At 40.2% G+C, this 22,332-nt stretch overlaps 1 protein-coding gene across 1 annotated transcript in view; it reads left to right on the plus strand.

The window, feature by feature from the left end:
• Nucleotides 1-18,872: 18,872 nt before the first annotated feature.
• The window catches only part of LOC142108367 (zinc finger protein 529-like), a 37,140-nt gene continuing 33,680 nt past the window's right edge, over nucleotides 18,873-22,332 (plus strand). Inside the window, exon 1 of the mRNA XM_075191993.1 lies at nucleotides 18,873-18,911. Within this exon, the coding sequence (XP_075048094.1) occupies nucleotides 18,873-18,911 (39 nt within the window). The remainder of the gene's footprint in view (nucleotides 18,912-22,332) is intronic.

Consider the following 22,332-nt stretch of genomic DNA (forward strand, 5'->3'; position numbering starts at 1 on the left):
TGAAAAAACAGTTTATGTAGCAATACTTACCAGGACAACAGAGAGCCCATACTCACTTAACAAATCTATCCGGCAAGAGGAAGTCACATCCTTTTCCTATATGTTATAAGCCTCCTCAGGAAAGCAAACCCCTCCCCTTCCGGCTCCACTGATTGGATAACTCAGATTTCTACCACAACCCAGATAAGTTAACTCCTGGTATGCCTGTACTTTTTCCTCTGCCTGCCCCCTCAGTGTTTATATCACCTCGGTCTCATTCAATCCCTCTGTTGTATTTCTGTAAGCCATGAAAAAAGCCTTTACACACTCAAGCCGAAACAAAGCAGCTTCAAACTCATTTAAAATTTTCCAAGAACATGCACCACATAGCCATATAATCTCTAATTTCCTTGGATATCCTCACAAAATGCCTTGCTTTTGTAATCCCAACCGTAGCCCTCTCTAACTTCTGGCAAAAAACCCTACCCATGGGTATCACTCTACAAGCAAAATTAAGCAGGCCAAGCAGTGACTGCACCTGTTTTTACTGCACCTTACACTCACCCTGAAACGAATCAATCACACCCCTCAACTTAGCTACTTCCTCCATTGGAAGCTTACAACACCCTGCAACAGTGTCAATTTCAATAACCAGGTATGACAATTTCTCGATATGCCTCGTCAACACGCCAGAGCGTGACCTTGATGCTGCCAAATCATCTGTAGCCTTATTAGTGATGGCAAACATATCCACAAAACAACCTGTGCCTATCTTACCACACACCCGGCACCTAATATCCCCCTGACGGCTGTATTGGAACAGCGCACCACATCGTCCCTCAATATCCTGCTTCCTTCATTGGAACCAACACCTTCCAACCCCGCCCTATGGCAGGTACTACACAACTTCCTCTCCAGGAGCTTCATCAATCTTGTGTCTGCCCTCCCAGACCTGTCCGGAACCTCACTCCCAGAGATAGAAGAGCTGGAATCAGAGCTAGAACCAGACACCCTACTGGCATGCTCACCAACTGATCCACGACTACCACCTTCCACACGTGATGACGGGCCCACCAGGGCCGTAGATGCGGCTTCCGCATAAGAAGCACGCCCAGACTTCTGACCTGATGTCACACAACCAGCCGAACCTGCAGAGGGAGAAACAGAAAGAGAGCTCCCCGACCCAGGAGCCGCAGTCCCCACATCCACCAACAGTGCTAAAGTAAACAAACTACGGTCAGCCGACCGCGACTGGACCTGCTCGCTGACCTGGGTCAACTAAATTTGAGGCAATCATGCAGGGGACACTCGATGACCTGCCAGGGAGGACGCATGATCCTGCCCTGAACCTGACCCGCCAGTCACCTTAACCTTTTCATCTACATGCACCCTCAGTGTTTATATCACTTCTAATCCCAGCCCTCTCTTACTCTTATAATAATTTTTTTGTTTTTTTTGTTTTTTGTAACTACCAATATTTTAAGCATAATACATAAACATCTATATCTGTATATCTAAATGAAACAAATAGATCTATGTATTTATATATCTATATATCTATATGAAACATCTGGTGTTAAATCAGCAACAGTGTCCATCTTTCCGTGCTCATGAACAGGGGAAATGTCTTGCACTGACGGATACAGTCACCAGTCCTCTTCTATCAGATAATTTCATGTTTCTAATACATTTGTAGTATGTGCAGGTTTTATATGAAGAATTAAAGATCTCTGGTAGATTTGGTTAAATCCATACTTAAGACCACTAATTTATGTAAATATATTGTATCTTTAGATGGCTGATGGTGAAGGAAAGAGTAAAACTAGAAGACTTATGTTACAGCTATATTTCTAAATGTGGAAAATGTATTATATGTAAAATATATTGATGTACAGAATCCTGAATTTGGATTAAAATGTGGATAATTCCTAGCAGGTTTAGGACGATTTGTGTTCAGTTGAATCCTTGGGATTCAGCCAACAGAATCTGATTATTATTTTCTTGGTGTATATATGTGTAGAACATTGTGGATAGTGCATCAGTACAATATAGGTGTTTCCTAGGTTAGTATGTGTAGAATCAGACAACTTAACCCTTCAGTGCAAGACATGAGCTCACCCTGTATGCCGCATGATGGTATGTCTCAGTTCCCAGCGCTGCCATTGTCTTGGTTTCCACTGATGTTGCTCGCAGAAACCACCCTTCCACATCTTTTACGAATCCACCTCCACAGGGACTGAAGACGAGATCTCCGGGGGCCAGATGTTTGCTGTTGCCTCCGCTGCTGCTGGTCTGCTGGAAGGCAGCACCATGAGCACAAACAGAAGAATGAATAATCTGCTTGTGCATCATTCTCGATGGTGATCTCTCTTGTGTCCACCTGCGGTGATGTAGTGATGACCACGGGAACGGAAGAAGGGATGTTGTCAATTGAGGCATGCAGTCTTTCTGGTGGGGATGGTGTACAGTCTGAGACCAAGCTGCATACAGCATGAAGACGTTCTGTTGCTGTCTGTTTCTCATGTGTATTCTGTAGGGGGAAAAAGTTTGAGTCCAAGCCTGCTAAGAAAACTGATACTGATCTTAGTAAATGTAACAAGGATTAGTTATTATCGCAGGCCTGGATGTTCTATGGGGGAATTTAATTGGCAGCGTTACTCGTGAGAATAACGCAGCCCACGCCCTATTATCGTTAGTACGATAATTTTAACGCGGCTCTCTACTCAAGGCTTTGAGAGCTGCAAGCAAAAATCAATGTTGAGATTACCGTACTAACGGTAATAATGTGCACTATTACCGTAGTAACATTAATAGTGCAAGGAACGCGTTATTCTCACGAGTAATGCTGTCAATTGAATTCCCTCCTCTGAATGTAACTTAATTAAAGAGCACAAATTGTGCGGACATAATGAATTTTACCAGCTTCCTTCACCATTATGTGTTCTAATAAAGTCATCTGATGAACTACAGAAGCTCTAAGGCTCATATACAAACATCAAAACATTCAGTTGCTTCCCTAAAAGCAGCTTCTCCTCCCAAACTAGCTCATTAAAATAACAGTGCAAAACTAGACACAGTTGTGCGCCTTATCTGCACTTAGCAAAGCCGCCCCCTGATCTATCTGTTTCCGCCAATCAGACCTTTTGCAGAGGATAATAGAATCCATCTAAATATGAAGTCAAAAAGCCACCATACCTCATTGATGGGAACTTCACATCCAGCATCTTCAGTTGTCTTCACTTCATCAGATGCTGAGAATTCTGACTGTTGATAAAATGTATGCATATGAAAAGAATGACTACACAATGGGGTAAACCATGTACACAGGTACAATATCCTAACCATGAAGCAACCATTAGTTTTACGCAATTCACTCCTGGGGCTGCATGTGCATTAAGTTGTTTTGTTTTTTTAAGCTGATGGAGATATCACAGATGATCTGTAACTTGCAGTAACCAATCATAACAAGACATTCCCAGTAGTAGAAGTAGACGGCATTGGACAGAAATTAAAAAGAGGACATATAGATAGCAGAATGTCAGCTTAATAAAAGAAACAGGTAGACAAAGCCAAAAGGACATGCGCATGGTTTAACAAACAAGGCAGATTATATTTGTGTTGCGTCTGTTATATTAATCTACATGCGGATGCCAAATACCAATAATGGACTGAAATTTTAGGAGCTACAGCCAAAGATACATTCCTAGTACTCGTAAAACAGGATAGCACTTCACGTGAACCAAACAAATGAGAAGACCATCCCCAGACTAATAGTAGGATATCATAGTAGCTGATAGTGTAATTTAGCAGATATTTACAAACATTGCATGAAATGGGAAACCCTCAGGAATCAAACACTCGATCCTAAAGAGATCAATTTTATCAGGAGGTAGAAGATTTCCCGATGTCCAGCTCTACTCCTGGGCTTTGTGTTGACTTTTGCTACCTCTGGTACTATCATCATCATCATTTATTTATATAGCGCCAGCATATTCCATAGTGCTTTACAAATGGATACAAACACAGTAATAAAACAGTACTGGGTAATACAGACAGACAGAGAAGTAAGAGGACCCTGCTCACAAGCTTACAACCTATGGGACAATGTAAGTTTGATACATGAGGTTAAGTGCTATATATTGTATATTGGTCAGATTGCAACTGTAAAAAGTGCTCAGTGGGCTATATGATCCAGTCACACAGCAATGTTGGTCAGGGGGTCAGAGAGATAGAGATGGGATGTGGGGAATAAAGGATAGTTTTGAGCCAAAGATCACACCTAGGCAGCAAGTGTGGGGTAGGATATTTTGTCATGTTCTCAACAGAAATCTAAATGTTTTGCAAGCCCAGATATAAAAATTACTAATATAAGCAGAAGCATAATAGAAATCTGATTTTTCCACATATCCTCTGCTGTACCTGGTATCTGATCTGGATTCCATTTTTCTGCCCCACCCCTCCACCCCTCCACCCAGCTTGCTGTTGCTTTAGACCTCCCACCGCCACCACCACCAAGGCCCAATGGCCTCAACTTCAATTATGTTCCATCTGTGTAAAATTAATATAATGTGAAGTGGTCACTGATGGGAAGACTTATATTTTTAGAAAGTTGTATCTTAGTAAATACCTCCGAGCTGTTATCCAGATAAAATCCTGGGGGCGGTGACTCCAGTCTTGGTGCGCACTAATAGGACAACAAGGAGCAGAAAAAGTAAATGTTATTACAGAGAGAGAATATGGGTTTTTAAAATGAATACAGAGAAAATCCAGTGAATTGTTATAACAAGAGTAGGAGTTACTAGGGTCTAGGATGATATTGCAAATTTGAATTTATGTAAATTTTACATTTCATACATAGATTACTACATTACTACATTATTATTATATATATATATATATATATATATATATATATGATTTTATATATATATATATATATATATATATATATATATACATACACACATGACATTTAATAGTGTATTATTGTAGTAGGTTTAGAACTATGTGACTTAGTAACTCTCTCCCTGAATGATGGCACTGTGCTGTTAACGTTAGACCATAGGGCCCCCCTCTCTTAAGTACCCTGGGCCCCCCAAATCCTTAATCTAACTCTGCCTCCTTTGCTACATTCACAATATGATGACAGCAGGTCAACCAGATCTTATGAGTAATGACCTCAAAGTCCGAAAAATGTCACCTGACTGCCCAACTTCTTATGTCTTTAAAGCAAGAAAGAGTGACCTGTATAATTCTCTTATCTTAGAAGTTCCTGGGTGCAGATTGCTGCCATGTGCTTCTCTATAGGAGGCACTGGCCTGGCCCTGTGTTTCTGCACTGGGTGGAGTAACTTGCCCTTAAACATCATACTATCACCATCACCATACTATCACCATGGTCAGGGATTGAGGCATCACTGTCAGTCATCCAGCAGTGCACCATGGCCACATAACAAGCACTCTCTGTACGGAACCTTTTCTTATTCAATTTGATTCCAGAGAACTCTATTATAGATGTGAGATCTCTGTTCTCAAACATCTTTCCCCATAGTGGCCTTATGAACTGTCAGATCTATTCAGGTCGAAATGATCTACTGAAGGAGATTACTTTACACCTCATCCACTCATACTCATACAAGTGGGTGAGTAAGAAGAAGACAGAATATTTTATACATTGTGATGACTGGGCAGCATAGTTTTATCAGGTGCAGATATAGAAATTATTCATATTAACAGGAGCATAATAGATATCTGATATGTACACATTGCTGTAGACCACCCACCACCAAACCATCACCAACCAGCAAGGCCCATGACCTCAACCATATTCCATCTGTGTCAAATAAATATAATATGGAGAGTCTACTGATGGGAAGACTTATATTTTAAAAAGTTGTATATCTAGAACATACCTTAAAGGTGTAATTCAGAAGATATTTTTCTAAAGCTGTATCCGGTGTTGGTGCACGACACTAAGAAAACAGGATGCAGAAAAAGTAAATGTCATTATAAACATGAGACATCTCTGTTCTCAAACATCATTCACCAAAATGACCTCACAGACCGTTGGGAATATTCATATCTAACTGATCTACTCTTGTAGATTATGTTACACCTCTTCCATTCATACTTATACAAGTAAGTGGAAGGGAGTTCTATGAATCCAGGACAAGAAAGAAAACGGGAGACAGTATATTTCGGTCATTGTGACGACTGAACAGGATAGTTTTCTCAAGGTCAGATATAGAAATAACCCATATTAGCAGACAGATAATAGAGATCGGATGTTTGCATCTGGTACCTTAGAAGTACTGGATTTCATCTTTGCTCCAGCCCTCCACCCAGCTCGCTGTTGGTGTAGACCACCCACCGCTAACATGCCCCATCAACCTCAACCATATTCAATCTGTGAAGAGTCCGCTGATGGGAAGATTTATATGTTTAGAAAGCTGTATACCTAGACAATACTTACTCGCAAGCTGGAATCCAAATGTACTCCTGGAGGTGCTGATCCGGCGCTTGATACATCTTCCTAAGACAACCGGGGGCAGTAAAAGTAATTGTCATTACAAACATATTGTAGGAGGAAGTATATGGGTTTTAAAAATGAAAGTCTCTCAACACATGGCTTCAACCTCAAACATATACCATTGGTGTAAAATAAATAAATATAAAATGAAGAGTCCGCTGATGGGAAGACTTATATCTTTAGAAAATTATATATGTAGAAAATACCTCCGAGCTGGAGCCCATATAAAATACCCGCGGTGGTGACTGCGGTCTTGATACACTCTCCTAAGACAACCGGGAACATAAAAAGTAAATATGGTTAACCCCAGATATGTGATGCTCGCCTATACAGTCTGTCCTATTTCCTAAATGAGTTGCATCTACCATTAACGTATACAAGTTGAGAATGTTACATTTTAGCAGATACACAGATAACGCCGGGGTTCTCCTTTAAAAATTGCCATCTTAATTGCCAGCAGCACCTAGTCCCAGATGTGACTGTATGCAGGGGCCCCCGGCTCCCCTAAGTATGACAACGTTATTACGTCACGTCAGGAGCCTCCCTGCACACACTGCGTGAACAGGTGCTGGACACAAGAGAGACGAAAAAAGAGAGAAACCCTAAAATAATTATATCATTAAGGGGGCACTATTATAAATTATAATCATCAAGGGGGCACTAATATTAATTAAAATCATTTAGGGATTAATTATGAACAACAAGGGGGCAATAATTTTAATTACACTCATCCAGGGGACTGGATTTCATTTTTTGTCTTACCACACCACACAGTTTGATGTTGCTGTAGACGACCCACCATCACATCACCACCAGGACCTATGGCTTCAACCTCAACCATATACCATTGGTGTAAAATAAGTAAATATAAAATGAAGAGTCCACTGATGGGAAGACTTATATTTTTAGAAAGTTATATATGTAGAAAATACCTCCGAGCTGGAGCCCACATAAAATCCCTGTGGTGGTGACTGCGGTCTTGATACACTCTCCTAAGACAACCGGGAAAATAAAAAGTAAATGTCATTACAAACATACTGTAGGAGGGAAACAAATGAATGACTCTCAATACAAAGGAAAGCCAGTGAATTGGAATAACAAGGACATAGGTTACTAGAGACTATTAATACATTTCAACTTTGAATTTAAGTGATGAAATTTACATGATAGTGGTATAAAAATGACTGCTGATTCATACCACAGGCTCTTTGCAAGATGGATGTTAAAGAACCATTGGTGGGAATAACTGGTACCTGGACCACTACCTGGTGAGAATCATGTTAGGGAAACATGAGAACCTTGAAGAGGAGGCTCATATAGGGCCTGATTCAAGTCCGAACGCAACTTGCACCTAACTTGCTCTTAAGAAAAGATCACGGAACCCATATTCAAATCCAAGCGGACATCAAGATGTGTTTCAGTTTGAATCTGGGTGTAAGTGCAATCTGCCTAAACGTTACATGTTGTACATTAACAGAGCACAGCGCAGTATACACACAAGCGTATGTGCAATATAAGGTATTTAAATAAAGCCTAGAAAAAAAATGATGAACAACTCTAAACAGTATAATCATATTTATATTTTTTTTACATTAAATACATAAATCAAGATCTCCTTAATGCATATTGTACATATAAAGGGCCTGATTCGTTAAGGAAAAGAAAATGAGTAAAAAAAGGAGTAACTTTGCATCTTGGCAAAACCATGTTGCCTTGGAGTGGGAGGCAAATTTAAAATGTCATGGTAGATTTATAGTTGGGGTTGGGCATGTCCTAGATCAACTTTAAATTTCAGTGTTAAATTAAAGCTATCAAGTATTTGTGTGTTACATGAAAAACAGCCAGTATTTATCTTATGTGCTAAAAAATAACCCTATTTTCACCCCTTGCATTGTAACATGGTTTTGTCCAGGAGAAAAACCTTGCCACCATTGTTCCCTTATGTGTTGTAGGCAGTCGTAAGTGTCATTTGCTTTGGACATGAATTACATGCAATTGCGTTAATTGGAGTAAAGTCCGTTTTGGAGCAAGCGCAGGTCTATTTCACGCAAGATAAGTCTGAACATGAATCTGGCCCATAATATTACATGTACATCTTTATACATAGAAGAGACTAAAATCTTTGGCGTTGTTAGGGGAGGAGGGTAAAGGGTGCCCATGAGGGTGTGGCCACGCACCCATTGTGATGTGACCACACCTCCATTTATGGACGCACCGCTGCAAACTGTGTTTTGTTTTGATTTGGGGATTGCAAAAGTTGGGAGGCATGGAATAAAGACTGAATATTACTTATAATATAACTAAAATGTAACAATATTACAACATAAACGCATTGTCACATGTGTTGAAGCTTAACCTGTGCCTCAATTTAGAATTGAACAACGATCTTCCATATATAATATAGTAGACAAGACATTTAACCTCAACGATGGAATGTCCAGCGATGTTTTCCTTATTCCTCGGGGAGGTGTCATTGGGATCTCCAACGAGGGTCTCCATTACAGCTTCTGGCACTGGGAAGACAAGAATATTCATTATCAGCTAATATATTCTCAATGATGGGTGACTTTGTTTTACTATAAATTATCATTAATTTACCCCATGGTATTAGCAATATAAAATCTGTTAAACATGTTCCTTATGTGTCTGATCTTCATCCATGTGTTTGTTCATTATCCCTGTTTTGTGCCTTTCACCCTTAGTTCCTCCCCAGTTGTCTCTTATGTGCGTTCCTTTGTGTGCAATAGCTCCCTCTTGTGTGTAGATCCAGTCTGCACTGTCTGACACTCAGGAGGGATAAGGGACTTTCAATTTGAACATCGCTTCTGTGAAATTTTCCGATTAGAATGTGGCCTATGCCGATAGAGAGTCCATAACTGATCTACATGGAAAAGCGAGCTACCGCGGCATAACCGTGGACCTTGGCTAGTACATGAGTCCCATTAATTATTATTACTATCGTAGTTGATATGTAATATGACACAGTGATCGGCAGAACAGGTATTGGGAAAAACAGAGTATACAAAATACAGGGACATACAAAGTAGACAAACATGACCACATCTTGATGGGGCGTGGTCAAGGCACGGTGAGGGCGTGGTCATTAGCTATCGCCCTTATCCCAACATTCCCACAAGCTGGACAAATATGTCCCAGGGCAGGATAGTGGACAGAGCCCTAAATTCGGGACTCTTCTGCTGAAATTGGGACATTTGGGAGGTAACTACCATACTGCTTATCAATTGTGGTGAAACTATACCATAAACAAGGAAAAAACACATACTGAGAGGCATTGGCGCAAACATGATATAGGGAGGAACCAAAATATATCTTACCAGAAAAAGCCCATATCCAGTTGGAGGAAATCTGCTATTTTATATATGTAAAGCAGCTCCCATATAATATTTAGTGATAACCTTAAAAATTGTCACCGGATTATAGCATCAGTCATAGAAAACGGGGCCATAATCTGTTAATAAACACACAAATGGAGCCATAATTTGATGACAATCATAGAAAACAAACTACCCTGCAAACTCTCCTGTCAGGGCCCGGAGCAGTTCTTCTCTTACCCCTAACTGGCAGTTTGCTCTCCTACAGCCAGAGACCAGGGCAGGACCGGAAGGTAAGTGCTATCTGTCTGTAACAGAACATGCTGACAGCGGCTTCAGGACTCAACAAGTTACATCGGACTTACATGAAAGATGGGGGATGGGGGGTGCTGGGTATACCACTGGGTGCCCTAAATGTCCGTATTAAATTTTTGTTTGATATTACCACTGGGTTCCCCGCCCTAACGAACACATTTATATTTTCTTACATCTGGAAGAACTGTGGATGACAGGCTTGTCTTCACTCATTTTTCTGTCTCTTGTCAGACTTAGCGATCAATCTGTTGTTAGGAAAATTATTCAAAACATGGTTACTTTCAGAGCTCTTCATTATTTAATAAAAAAAGTTACTAAAAGCAGGTCTCAAAAAATGTGTCCCAAAGGTACTGGGTCTAATTCATTAAGGAAAGAAAAGCAAAATAAACGAGTAACTTTGCACCTTGGCAAAACCATGTTGCATTGGAGAGTGAGGTAAATTTAGGGGTAGGGCATGTCCTAGTTTAGCTTTAAAATTCGGTGTAAAAATAAAGCTATCAAGTATTTGTTTGCTACATGAAAAAACAGCCAGTATTTAACTTATATGCAAAATAATAAACTCATTTGCACCCCTTGCATTTTAACCTGGTTTTGTCTAGGATCAAATATAGTCCTTTATTGCTTTGTTCTCCTTAATGAATCAGGCCCACTGTGTTTAAATGTATTCTACACTTTACCCCCAACCTTGTCTTGTCTCCCATTGATCATCCTTCTCCCCTCACCCCATTACTTCCTCATCCTTTCTAATCTTTGTTACTTTCCACTCACCCCCTTTCTCTCCATCCATCTTTGGTTCTCTATCACGGGGGGCTCAAGATGGACTAAAATCATTTTGTTAGTTCTGGATTAGTTTAGTTCACATTGGGGCTAATGCACATGGGCACCATTACAGTCCTGTAGATTCACTCTTTTATTATATACAGGTTACTCTGCTGTTCCCCCTGTGACCCCACAAGTGGGCTTACCTGAATAAAGGGCTGGAGACTATCACTAGGGCCCATAGAACGTCAGACCTGGTGTAGAATAAGCACAAGGCACTAACTGGGGCATTTTTTATTAGCTATGGGGCATTTTTGGCTTATACATTATTTGCTGCACTTTTATTGCTATAATTAGATTGTAGCTCTCTCAGGAGAAGGGTTCTCCCTACCCTTGGTTTTTATATTAGCATTTATTTTATCTATATTGTATGTAGCTGTTTTATGTATGACATGTTTTCCTCACTAATCTGTAAAGCACATTTGGCCTTAAAAATAAATAATAATAATAATAATAATAATTCTAATAATAATAATAATAATAATAATAATAAATAATAATAATCATAATAATTATAATAATAATAATAATAATAATAATAATAATAATAATAATAATAATAATTATAATAATAATAATAATAATAATAATAATAATACACATTTTCTGTAAAACCATTTTAGAAAATGTTCCCTTTGTGTTCACCTTCAAATTCTTAGAGATATTTGGGTTTAAAATCAGGTCCAAGTTTTCATACTTATACTGTACTGTAAATATTGTTACCAGGCTAAAGCCATTAACACAGGGCTTAGAGATGGGTAAACCAGGAATACACAGACTGTAAATTATTCTCACCCCCTGAATATATCCCATTTATAATATAATCCCCGTCCCAGTCTTGTTACATTACCTGTGGAGATGACTGACGCTTTGTTTGAGATTCAAGTGTAAACAGCTGTTTCCAACCAATCAGATTGAAGAGAATTCTGTGACATCACCAACCCAGGTAGCTCAGTGCCCAGTAATCCCTGATCAGCCATTGGTTGAGAGCTGTGTAACTGTAAATGGCCATATGTATGACAGCCCTATGTCTTAGTTATGTACATATGTGTAACATGGATGAACTGTGTGAATCATGGGGAATTACTTGTGAATCTGCCAATCTGTTAGGTCAGACACAATCTCGTTAGTCACTATTCATAGGCAAACCACAAAGTAATCTCCCCCAGTTATCTTGAATTCTGTACCTCTTAACGATTCTGATGGCAGGTAGGAGGTATCCTAATGACCAGTCTATGGGTAACCTGCATTAGGACCTTACACCAGACTACAATAATCACCTTGGCAAGTGCTTACCCAGTGTGCCAAAATCAAACATTCTCATGTGTAACGTTCTAATGTAAACTGCAGCATTAAATTTAGTTCTTGTAAAAATATTATAGTGACTGTTTCCCACTAAGCTTGTTAATTACTGTCATAGGAAATTAAATCAATGGCAGAAGTAGCTACATGAAGATATGCTTCATGTAAAGTATTTGACATTACTCAAATATCTATTTTCCACATTACTTTTTAATTGGATTTTTACATGTATTTGGGTTTAAAATCAGGTCCACATTCTTTTCATACTTATACTGTACTGTAAATATTGTTACCAGGTTAAAGCCATTAACACAGGGCTTAGAGATGGGTAAACCAGGAATACACAGACTGTAAATTATTCTCACCCCCTGAATATATCCCATTTATAATATAATCCCCATCCCAGTCTTGTTACATTACCTGTGGAGATGACTGACGCTCTGTTTGAAATTCAAGTGTAAACAGCTGTTTCCAACCAATCAGATTGAAGAGAATTCTGTGACATCACCAACCCAGGTAGCTCAGTGCCCAGTAATCCCTGATCAGCCATTGGTTGAGAGCCGTGTAACTGTAAATGGCCATATGTATGACAGCCCTATGTCTTAGTTATGTACATATGTGTAACATGGATGAACTGTGTGAATTATAGGGAAGTGAAGCCATGACCTGAATGGTTATGTTATAAAAAAAACTATCTATATATTGGCATAAGACTACTTAGTGGGGTATTTCTCATTGTTGTGTGTGAAACAAGAAGAATTTTTACTTTTCCCCCACATTTTGTTTTTTTATGTTTCACTAGAGATAAGCGGTAAGGAGATAGAATTAGATAGACAGGAATTTTAGGGTACAGAGTCGAATTGAGACATGACTCGGTGTCTTGCTCCAAATTCCGATCTGAAAATGAGGCAAAATGTCATTTCATGTAAAATGTCAGATCTCGTGAGTATTGGATCGATATCTTCAATGTATAGCCGTCCTTCCTGTTCTCAGCTGCCATTTAGAAGTGGAAGCAGATGGGTATATTATTAAACTATTTAAGAGTTAACAAAAACTATTCTTTCTTAATTTTAAAATCAAAGATGTTTAAATCTGATGACAGTAGTGCCAGGGGCAGTATCAGCGACATCTGAAATATTTAGTGGGGAAAAATAGGGAACTGTTTAATTGTGAGCAGCACCCCCCCCTCCCCCCACAAACAAAATGCATATACTGTATATATATATATATTATATATATATATTTATATATGTTGCTTTTACAATCTAAATGTTTGTCTGTGAAGGTAATTGTGTGTGAGGGGCAGCATCACATCTGTCCTACTGAGCGGCTATATGGCAGGGTGCGGTGAATGACCTGACACTGTTATACACAACCCAGTGGGCTGTCACAGTTATATAGTCTTTTGTTTGACCAGTACCGCTTGTCACATATCTGTAGCTAAGTGGACAGTCGGTACAATGACATTTTCTAGGGACTGAAGGACTTTTTGTTTAACCTCACAGTACAGCAATTGCTGTTAAGAAGAAATAAGATTGTGATGGAATTTGGTAACGTGGACACATGATCTCAACTAATCGGTTATAACCTGATGCATTGATGGGGAAATTGGACTCACATCCAGTGATAACATAGCTGTCATGGCTTTAGTGATCCGCTGTGCAGCAGGATGCTGGCTGTCATACTTGGTTCCTCTTTTGCGTCTCAGACAATTGTTGATTATAATACAATAAAAAGATTGGTATATCTGCGCAGGCCAACTGAAAGCAGCCTCTGTTCACACACACACACACACACACACACACACACACACACACACACACACACACACACACAATCCACATACAATGTGCAAAAATAAAAAACTGTAGAAATAACCAATGGTGACAGAGCTGGCGCTAACAGTTTTAAAGAGTCAACTGTGAAATAATATATATATATATATATATATATTCTTTCCATCTTGATGTATGTCTTCCACAAATTCCAGAAATTTGCAGTGATCAAAGTAACTTTCAGATTTCTGGCATTCACCACGATTGTGGTCACATAAAAAAAGTGAAAAGAAAAAATCATATCATAGCGTAACATATAATATGTGGTTACACCGAAAACCACTAAATATCCCAAGGATCCAGTGGGGGTTGATAATTACGACAAAAACACCACATGATTGGTGTTCTCAATCCCCTATCGGATATACACTTACAAGATTTCAATCTTGAATCAATATAAGCCAATATTTGTATTTTACATTGCTTTTATGCTTCTTTGGTGCAATAAAACTTTGGCTACGTGAGATAATGCACTATCAGTTCTCACTTGTCTTTTGAGCACCTATCATAAGGAGATCCAGTAAGAGGACAAGATTCCAGGAGGATATCCATGTATACATATTGGCTTATATTGATTCAAGATTGAAATCTTGTAAGTCTACTACTACTTTCTTATATCACTGAGGTAGTATCAGTACAAAGTAACATGATAGTATAATGTGGGCAGCGTGTCTTGAATTTGGTTCCAAGTCACCCTAACAAAATAATAACATTAGTTTAGCCATTTATTTTTTCTTTTGAGAAAATGTACATACGAGGACAAACTTTTAAGAGCTAATTTCTCTTGTAGTTACTCGTTAACAATTCATATGAATGTATAGAAGGGATTGAAACAGGAAGTTGCTATTCATCATCTGGGATTAAGCCCTGCAGTAACCAGTTTGCTACTCTATTGTTCTCTCTAGGACTGTGTCAGACTACTATGCACTAGACCAGCTGGGGGGAAACCCATGTGGGGATGACTTCTCTCCACTCCCATATCCAACCCCTGATTTGGGAGCCAATGGCATTCTGTACGGACTTGGGATAACCTTACAGGACGGGATTTGACCAGTGGGAATTCTGAACTGTTTAAAAAGAGCCTGCAAGGAGACCAAGGGTTGTTTATTGGATATCCTGAGCTTGGTATTGAAGATCTGTCTCCTACCAGCTCCAACGTGTGTCCTGATTACAATTTTACATCTAGGCACATCTCTGGCTGAACATCGTGCAACAGTATAACTCTGCCCCAATGGGAGCTACTTGTGAGTCTGCACATCTGGGGGTAAATGTATCAAGCTGAGAGTTTTCCGGCGGGTTTGAAAAGTGGAGATGTTGCCTATTGCAACCAATCAGATTCTAGCTTTCATTTTGTAAAATGCACTAAATAAATGATAGCTAGAATCTGATTGGTTTTTCAAACCCGCCGGAAAACTCTCAGCTTGATACATTTACCCCCTGGTGTGCCTACAGGAGTAGGGTGACAGGGGTCCAGGCTGCTAACATCTCGGTAGTGAGCATAAGGCCGAGAGGCCAGGACCAGCAAGCCTAGAAGTGTAGAAATCGGAGGAATCTGGAAGACCTGAGTACTGAGCTATTGTGACAAAAGCATCAGGACCAGAGACTTTTTTACAACTTAGCACGGCCAAAGAAATACTGTTTAAACATATGTAACGGTTCCTCATATCTTTATCTGGGGATGTGTTGGGGAGGTTTTTAGATGTTGGCGATTTAATATAGTTATTGTGTTACAGTTGTGTTTGCACCTTCTGTAATAAAGGTACTATTATAGCTACCAAAGAACACCAAGGTACAAGGGCTACTCTGTGGGCCTTGACTCTAATGCCCTGGTGTCCTGACACTGATCATCAAAATCTGAGGAGCATGACTGTCCCAATACTATCCCCATTCATTATAGGTTTTCATAAGACGCTGGTCTCGTCACATGAAAAGAAAAATGTCCAGATAGTGGATAACTGACTTGATTCCCATTTCCGCCCTTAGCACCCACTCTTTTAAGGAGGTGAAAGCTTCAGGAAGATGCCTCTTACAGAATGGCCGCATCAAGTGAGGTGTATGATGCAGAACATGTCTCCTTACTGATCCCATTAGTCACCGAATCTTTCTTTGGAATTGACAAATGATGAATCAGGCTGAATATTCTGGGCTTTGTTTTAGGGACCATTTACAGTGCATAATGCATGGCTGACATCAAATATCCGTACAGTTTCAACTCTTTGGACTCCCTATAAGGAACTCTAAAAACATTCTTAAACCCATTCTCCAATAATAATGCTGCCTCCCTGTCTGGATGTCTCCTAAGTCAGGGATGCTTTGTATCTATATTTAATTTATGTCTTTTTCAAGCAGGTTTCCCATGCCTGAACTGTCTTCCGATCTTAAAAACACTTAGCAAGCGGCTGCCCTCCACCACAGCTGAACATTCATGTCTGAGTATGCATGGGGCCACATACATTGGCCATCAATAAACTGCCAGCATGTTCCCTTTCTTGCTCCTACCAACACCACAGCAGGCCCAGGAGAAGACCACTGCCAACCCATTGCAGGAAATCCCAACCTCATTTATAGCCACATGGGACATCCAGACAGCAAGAACTTGTAAAACATGCCCATATTCAGGGCATAAAATAACGTTTCTCCCCTTCATTACTTCTCTGACATACATTACCTTTCTGAATTACTTTGAAACCCTTTCCCACATCAGCACATGAATTTGGCTGTTCCCTAAGTGATTTATCTGATATTTAACAATTTGGAATATGTGTAAAACATTTACCACATTCAGAGCAAGAATATCTCTCCTGTATGACATGGTCTTTCTCCTGTATGGTGCGCAACAAGAAGTGAATTATGTGCTAAATATTGCCAACATTCTGTAATATGGTTTCTTTACGGTATGGCTTCTCTGATACTTAAGAAGTAATATTTTAGAAAAACATTTCCCACATTCTGAGCAGGACCAATTGGTATTGATGACAGGTATTGCACAGGTACTGGTCCCAGTGTACATCTATTTTGCCTAAGGGAAGCTGACTTGTACAGTCAAACAAATAGCTACAATAAAAAGTGTTGCATCCCTCTCTCTCTGTGTAGTGAATAAAGCTCTTTTGAAATATGCCCATAGCAAGGGAATTTCTTATCCACATAAATATCTAGTTATTGCTACAGTAAGAAGAAAAACACAGACACAATTCTTTCATTAGAAAATGTATTGCATGGAAATGGTAAAATAACCACATGCACAGTGTACACATAACAACATATACAACAAAATCATAACTAGTACAGTAAAGACATAATGGGGCTTATTCAGAGTTGGACGCATTTGCGCACCAAACGTACGTTGGAAATAATGTACACAAAAAAGTGGATTTACTCATTGATGTTGAGTCTCAAGGCGCCTGCAGCTCAAAAACAGTTTCTTTGTGACCAGTGTAGGTCTGCCCCCCCCCCCCCCGATACAGTGGGGTGCAGATATAAAATGTAATTAAAAATGGAAATGTCAATTACGCAATACTCAATCAGCAAATTAGAAACAGCTAAATAGGGCTGATAGTCATCATCATATAACTGCACCAAAAATCTAATACCTGCATGAGGATCGAGCCCTAAAAGGCGTATTTGCAGATGTTATGTTACAATTACATGAACCCACCCATACTGTGCTCAGCCCATGCATGCTAGTCCCTGCACATCCTTATTCTGCTTTTCCAGACAAAGGCGGACGGATGTCAGCGATATAAATAACTCTATATATGGACATATACTTATTGGATTTTGGAATCGTTGCAGTATGAAAATACACATCTTATGCAAACAATGACGTACGTCTAACTCTAAATGAGCCCCAATATATACATTTCCTTTATACAACGATGGTAAAGATATTTTGCATTCCCCACTAGAGCAGATCAAGCTCCACCTAGTTTGATGTCTATGTACTGAAATACCAGCTGTGCGATGTTTTGCTTGTTTGTTCCACCTTCAGATTGCTTTATTTTATCTTGTACACACCATCCTGAAAATGTTACTACAAGCATTTATTTTCTTAGTAGCCTCCTTCCGTGATTTTAGCCATGTATTTATAACATCAGGGAGAGTGGATTATTTTCTTACCCCAGGATACAACATAAAGCTGCTCACTGGATACAATTATACAGAAAGCAGAGCAGAGCAACACAAACACACAGCTCTGCCCCGTGGTATCACCACACGGGTTAAACGTACAGAGGGAAACCAGGACGTAAAAATTGTGTATTTACTAAAACTTGGAGTAAAGCCTATACAAGCCATTAAATACATGTGATGGTTGGAAACCCCTTTAATTATGCTTCTGAAAGGATTTTATTTTATACAGGGCTTTGTCACTAAAAACAATACATTGGGTATAGTGAAACCACCTAAAAAGCCTTGACATAATTGAGATTAAAGTTGCATTATCAAATAATTGTTACATGTTACTTATTTGCCCCTTTCCAGCTCCAGGGTCTGCTCTATGCAGCCGCTTTTCCCGGGACACCTTTGTTTCTGGCTCCTCCGTGTACATATGGCTGTGGCAGTGGCTTGTGAGCAGGAGGTCCAATCAGAAGCCACAATCTCCATGACTGCAACTCCTGATTGATCATCCTGCTTACTCATACTTCTACCTCGGGGAGATCAAAAGGGGGCGGGGTGAGTCGATCGCTTAATTTGGCCCTGCGCCAAAATGTCAATTTAGTCAGAATTGTGAGAGGAACCACGGAACCACGGGAAACACTTGTGCATGGAGCAGGCCCCGGGGCTCCAGAGAGAGGAGGAGCAGGTGAGTAACATGATAACATGCAACAATTAGGTGGTAATGCAGATTTAGGTGCTCCTCTGCTGCAGCATATCACTATCATGACAGTGTATTGTCTTGTCATCACAATATTCAACAGAAAGGGACTTTTAAAGAATATATATACACGATAGGGCACCAGCATACACGTGTACAGCAGCTGTAGCAGTTAATAGATTGGAGAGAACATGAGGACTGGAATATCCAAATCAGTTTAAGACAAAGAATAAGACTCTAGAAACACTGTATCTACTTAATCAGGGAATTTATTTTACATCTAGATAACATTTAACATGTTTCATTCCTACAGATTAAATTTTGTTGTCTCTGAGGTACAAAATGAATAATGAACATCATGGGAATTACTAAACAATTGGTTATTTTAATAAAAGTATAATTAATTATGTGGTAGTACAATGTAAGGAATGTGAAGAAAGTATAATATCATATAAAAAACAAGGCATCGGAAAGTATAGAAAATATATATTATATTTGAACTTGGAAGTTTTATATATATGACTCTTGGGAAAATGCGAACTGTCAGATACTGTACAACAAAGTAGGATTATATTAAATTTTAACACACTGGCAGAGTGATTGCATAATTCTGATCTTAATAAGATGTAGTTAGTAGATTTTACCATACCCTGTGGCTGGTTTCCCATCCGTGTAAAGATTAACCCTTCCAATGCTGCGGTGCCAATTGGGTTAACCCCCCAGTGCTATGTGCTGGAGGTGCAATGTATTTTAAAGTGTATTTTAATAAATATATAAATGTAGATATTTGCGATGAAAGGGTTAGCCCAGGAGTAGAAATGTATAAAGTGATATGTGTGTTTATAAAATGTTATTTCAAATGTGTATAAAACAAAAGAAATTGCTTCTCACCCCACTGCTGGTCCAGTGAGGATCGGAGCTCAGCCAGAGCTTTAATTCCTCCACTCCGGTTCCCATTTGTAAGTACAGGATGACTGGAGTGTCGGAGGGGTCTCCAATCCCTGATGGTACAGTGGGGGCTGCAGGAGCAGCCCCTGGATAAAGTAGGAGCCTGGAGCTCTCTGTGTGTAAACTCCGCTGGCAGCTGTAGTTCAGTGGCTTCTGGAAGAGACTTGCAGAAGCGCCTCCTAGATTCACACATGAATCCAGGAGTCCCAGTCTGCAGGGCACCATACTGGAGCTCAAAGAGCCTGGGGACAGCTGGTGGCAACACTATTCTCCTACAACTCATGTGCAGTTGGCATTCACAGTCGGTGAATATCTGCTGACAGGTGACACCAGTAGAAGTGGTCAGTAACAGCCAGATACAGACAGTAAGAAGGAAACCCAACTAAACTGTTTAAGATCTCCCTCTCCAAACACTGGGTAGCAGAGTAAGCCCATCCAGTCACAGTTTATAACTGGTGGCAAGCAATTTGATAATGCTAGGGTGTTTTTTTTGGAGAGCCGAGTTACTCAAGTGAAGAGCTCCTTCCACACAAGGGAATGCAAAAGATGGTTAACTACACCGCAATGTCCAAGGTAGATCTCGAAATCCTGTGCAAAGCAAGAAAAATTGTACAGTAAAAAGTCATTATCTGCTGCACCATGATTTGGGTCCTGTCACTTTACCGAATTTGAGGACGGTGTTGGAGACAGTGATCTACACTTGCAGGTGTTTGGAATGATTTCTAAACTCCATGCTTTGTCCAAAAAGGAGTGGGTCAATTATTTGGTCCTTACAATGCAAGGGCGTGCATTAGAGGCCTATTGTGTATTGACCCCAGATGACTGTGCAGACTCTGAAGTGGTAAAGAAAGTTCTCTTTAAGTGCTACATTATTACCCCAGGAACCTACTGGCAGAAATGTGAGGATCTGGCAGAAGCCTTCTCATCAACCATGAGGAATTTGCTAACCAGCTGTGGCAGTTTGTGATGAGATGTGTGAATGGATCTGGTGTCAAGACCTGGGTGGATTTAAATGGTTTAATTTGCAGGGAGCAGTTGTCTCGCCGGTGCACACAGAGGGTGAAAAAATTGGTACTGGACCACAACACAATAATATTTGAAGTAGCGGACCAGTTGGCAAATCAAAATGTAGTGGTTTGGCCACCCTGGCAGAAGCGCCAGTCTAGCAGCCAACACCAAAGAATTTTATGAATTGAAGAACATCCCTCTGCTGTTGATCACTCCGCCAAGCAAGTAGTTACAATCCTGTTCCACAAACTAGGTCCTTGTAATTAAAGCCACGGAGCCAGAAATATATTGAAAGTATTAAACTGTTTAATGTAGTAAAAAACACAGTCCATGTGATGCAAGTTAAACACAGGCCAGATCAGTGAATAAACAGACTTCCAGGTATAAGGCAAATATCAGGTTTACCTCCAAGTGACAAGATAGAGATGAATGCTAAATGCTTACAGTAAAGCAGAAACTGGCTAAGCAAGGATTTCCACAGGAAAAGAGAAAAAGCAAGGCAGTTAGTCCAAGGGTAAATAAACATTACAGGCACAGAAACATTAATGACCATCAAAGGAAACTGGGAGAGGCAGGCATATATAGGAGACAATCAGGTGCGAATGATTAACATAGTGCAGCTAGTAGTCCCTGATAGTGAGAAGAGAAGGCAGAATAACAGCACCTCTGGTGGTTCACAGGTACTGCAGGGTCAATATAATAATAAATATAGTCCCAGAGGCAGGAGCTAAAGCAGCATCATGAGGCAGATCCTAACTGTAGCCACTAACCCAGGTGCTTGTAGCTAGCTGCAATTCCACCCTGTTCCTGGAAGTCATCAGACTAGACTGGATAGGAAGTGTTATGGCTGTGGGAAAACCGGTCACCTAAGGCCAGACTGTCCCACAGGCTGACTTGCATACCCGACTAAGGAAGGTGGGCCTAAAAAGATTGTTCTTGCCCCAGAAAGTCCAGTGGCGTATGTCACAGAGAAAAGTGACTCAGTGAAGAGGACATAAAGACACCCAAAAAGAGGTGGAAGCACCCAAGTTGGACCATTGCAGGGAGAAGGCCTGAGAGTCTCAGGGACCTCAATCACTGTGGTGAGCCCTCCATCCTTGCTGAACCTGCTGCAGCATTGCCAGGCTAGACTGCCAAAGTCACAGTTCCAGATGGACTCGAAGTGCCCACGGTGAGGGTACGTCTCGATTCGGGAGCTGGCAAATAAATGTGAGATGTGCTCCTGGGAAACGATCTTGGTCATGGGATGTGGACAGGTTTTTGTCATCCCCATTACCCAGAGTCAAGCTGTCAGACTACATGCTACAGGAGTGGCAGTCTAGAGGAAAAGACCCAAGCTACTAGACAACAAGAGCTGCAACAACATTTTCCAGCCCAAAAGAAAAGGTTGAAGCTGCTAGATCATCAGGACTTAGCCAGCTCTTTACCACAGAAAATACCCCATTCCCCAGCA

The sequence above is a fragment of the Mixophyes fleayi genome, chromosome 12 (genome assembly GCF_038048845.1).
Source record: "Mixophyes fleayi isolate aMixFle1 chromosome 12, aMixFle1.hap1, whole genome shotgun sequence".
Taxonomy (NCBI): domain Eukaryota; kingdom Metazoa; phylum Chordata; class Amphibia; order Anura; family Limnodynastidae; genus Mixophyes; species Mixophyes fleayi.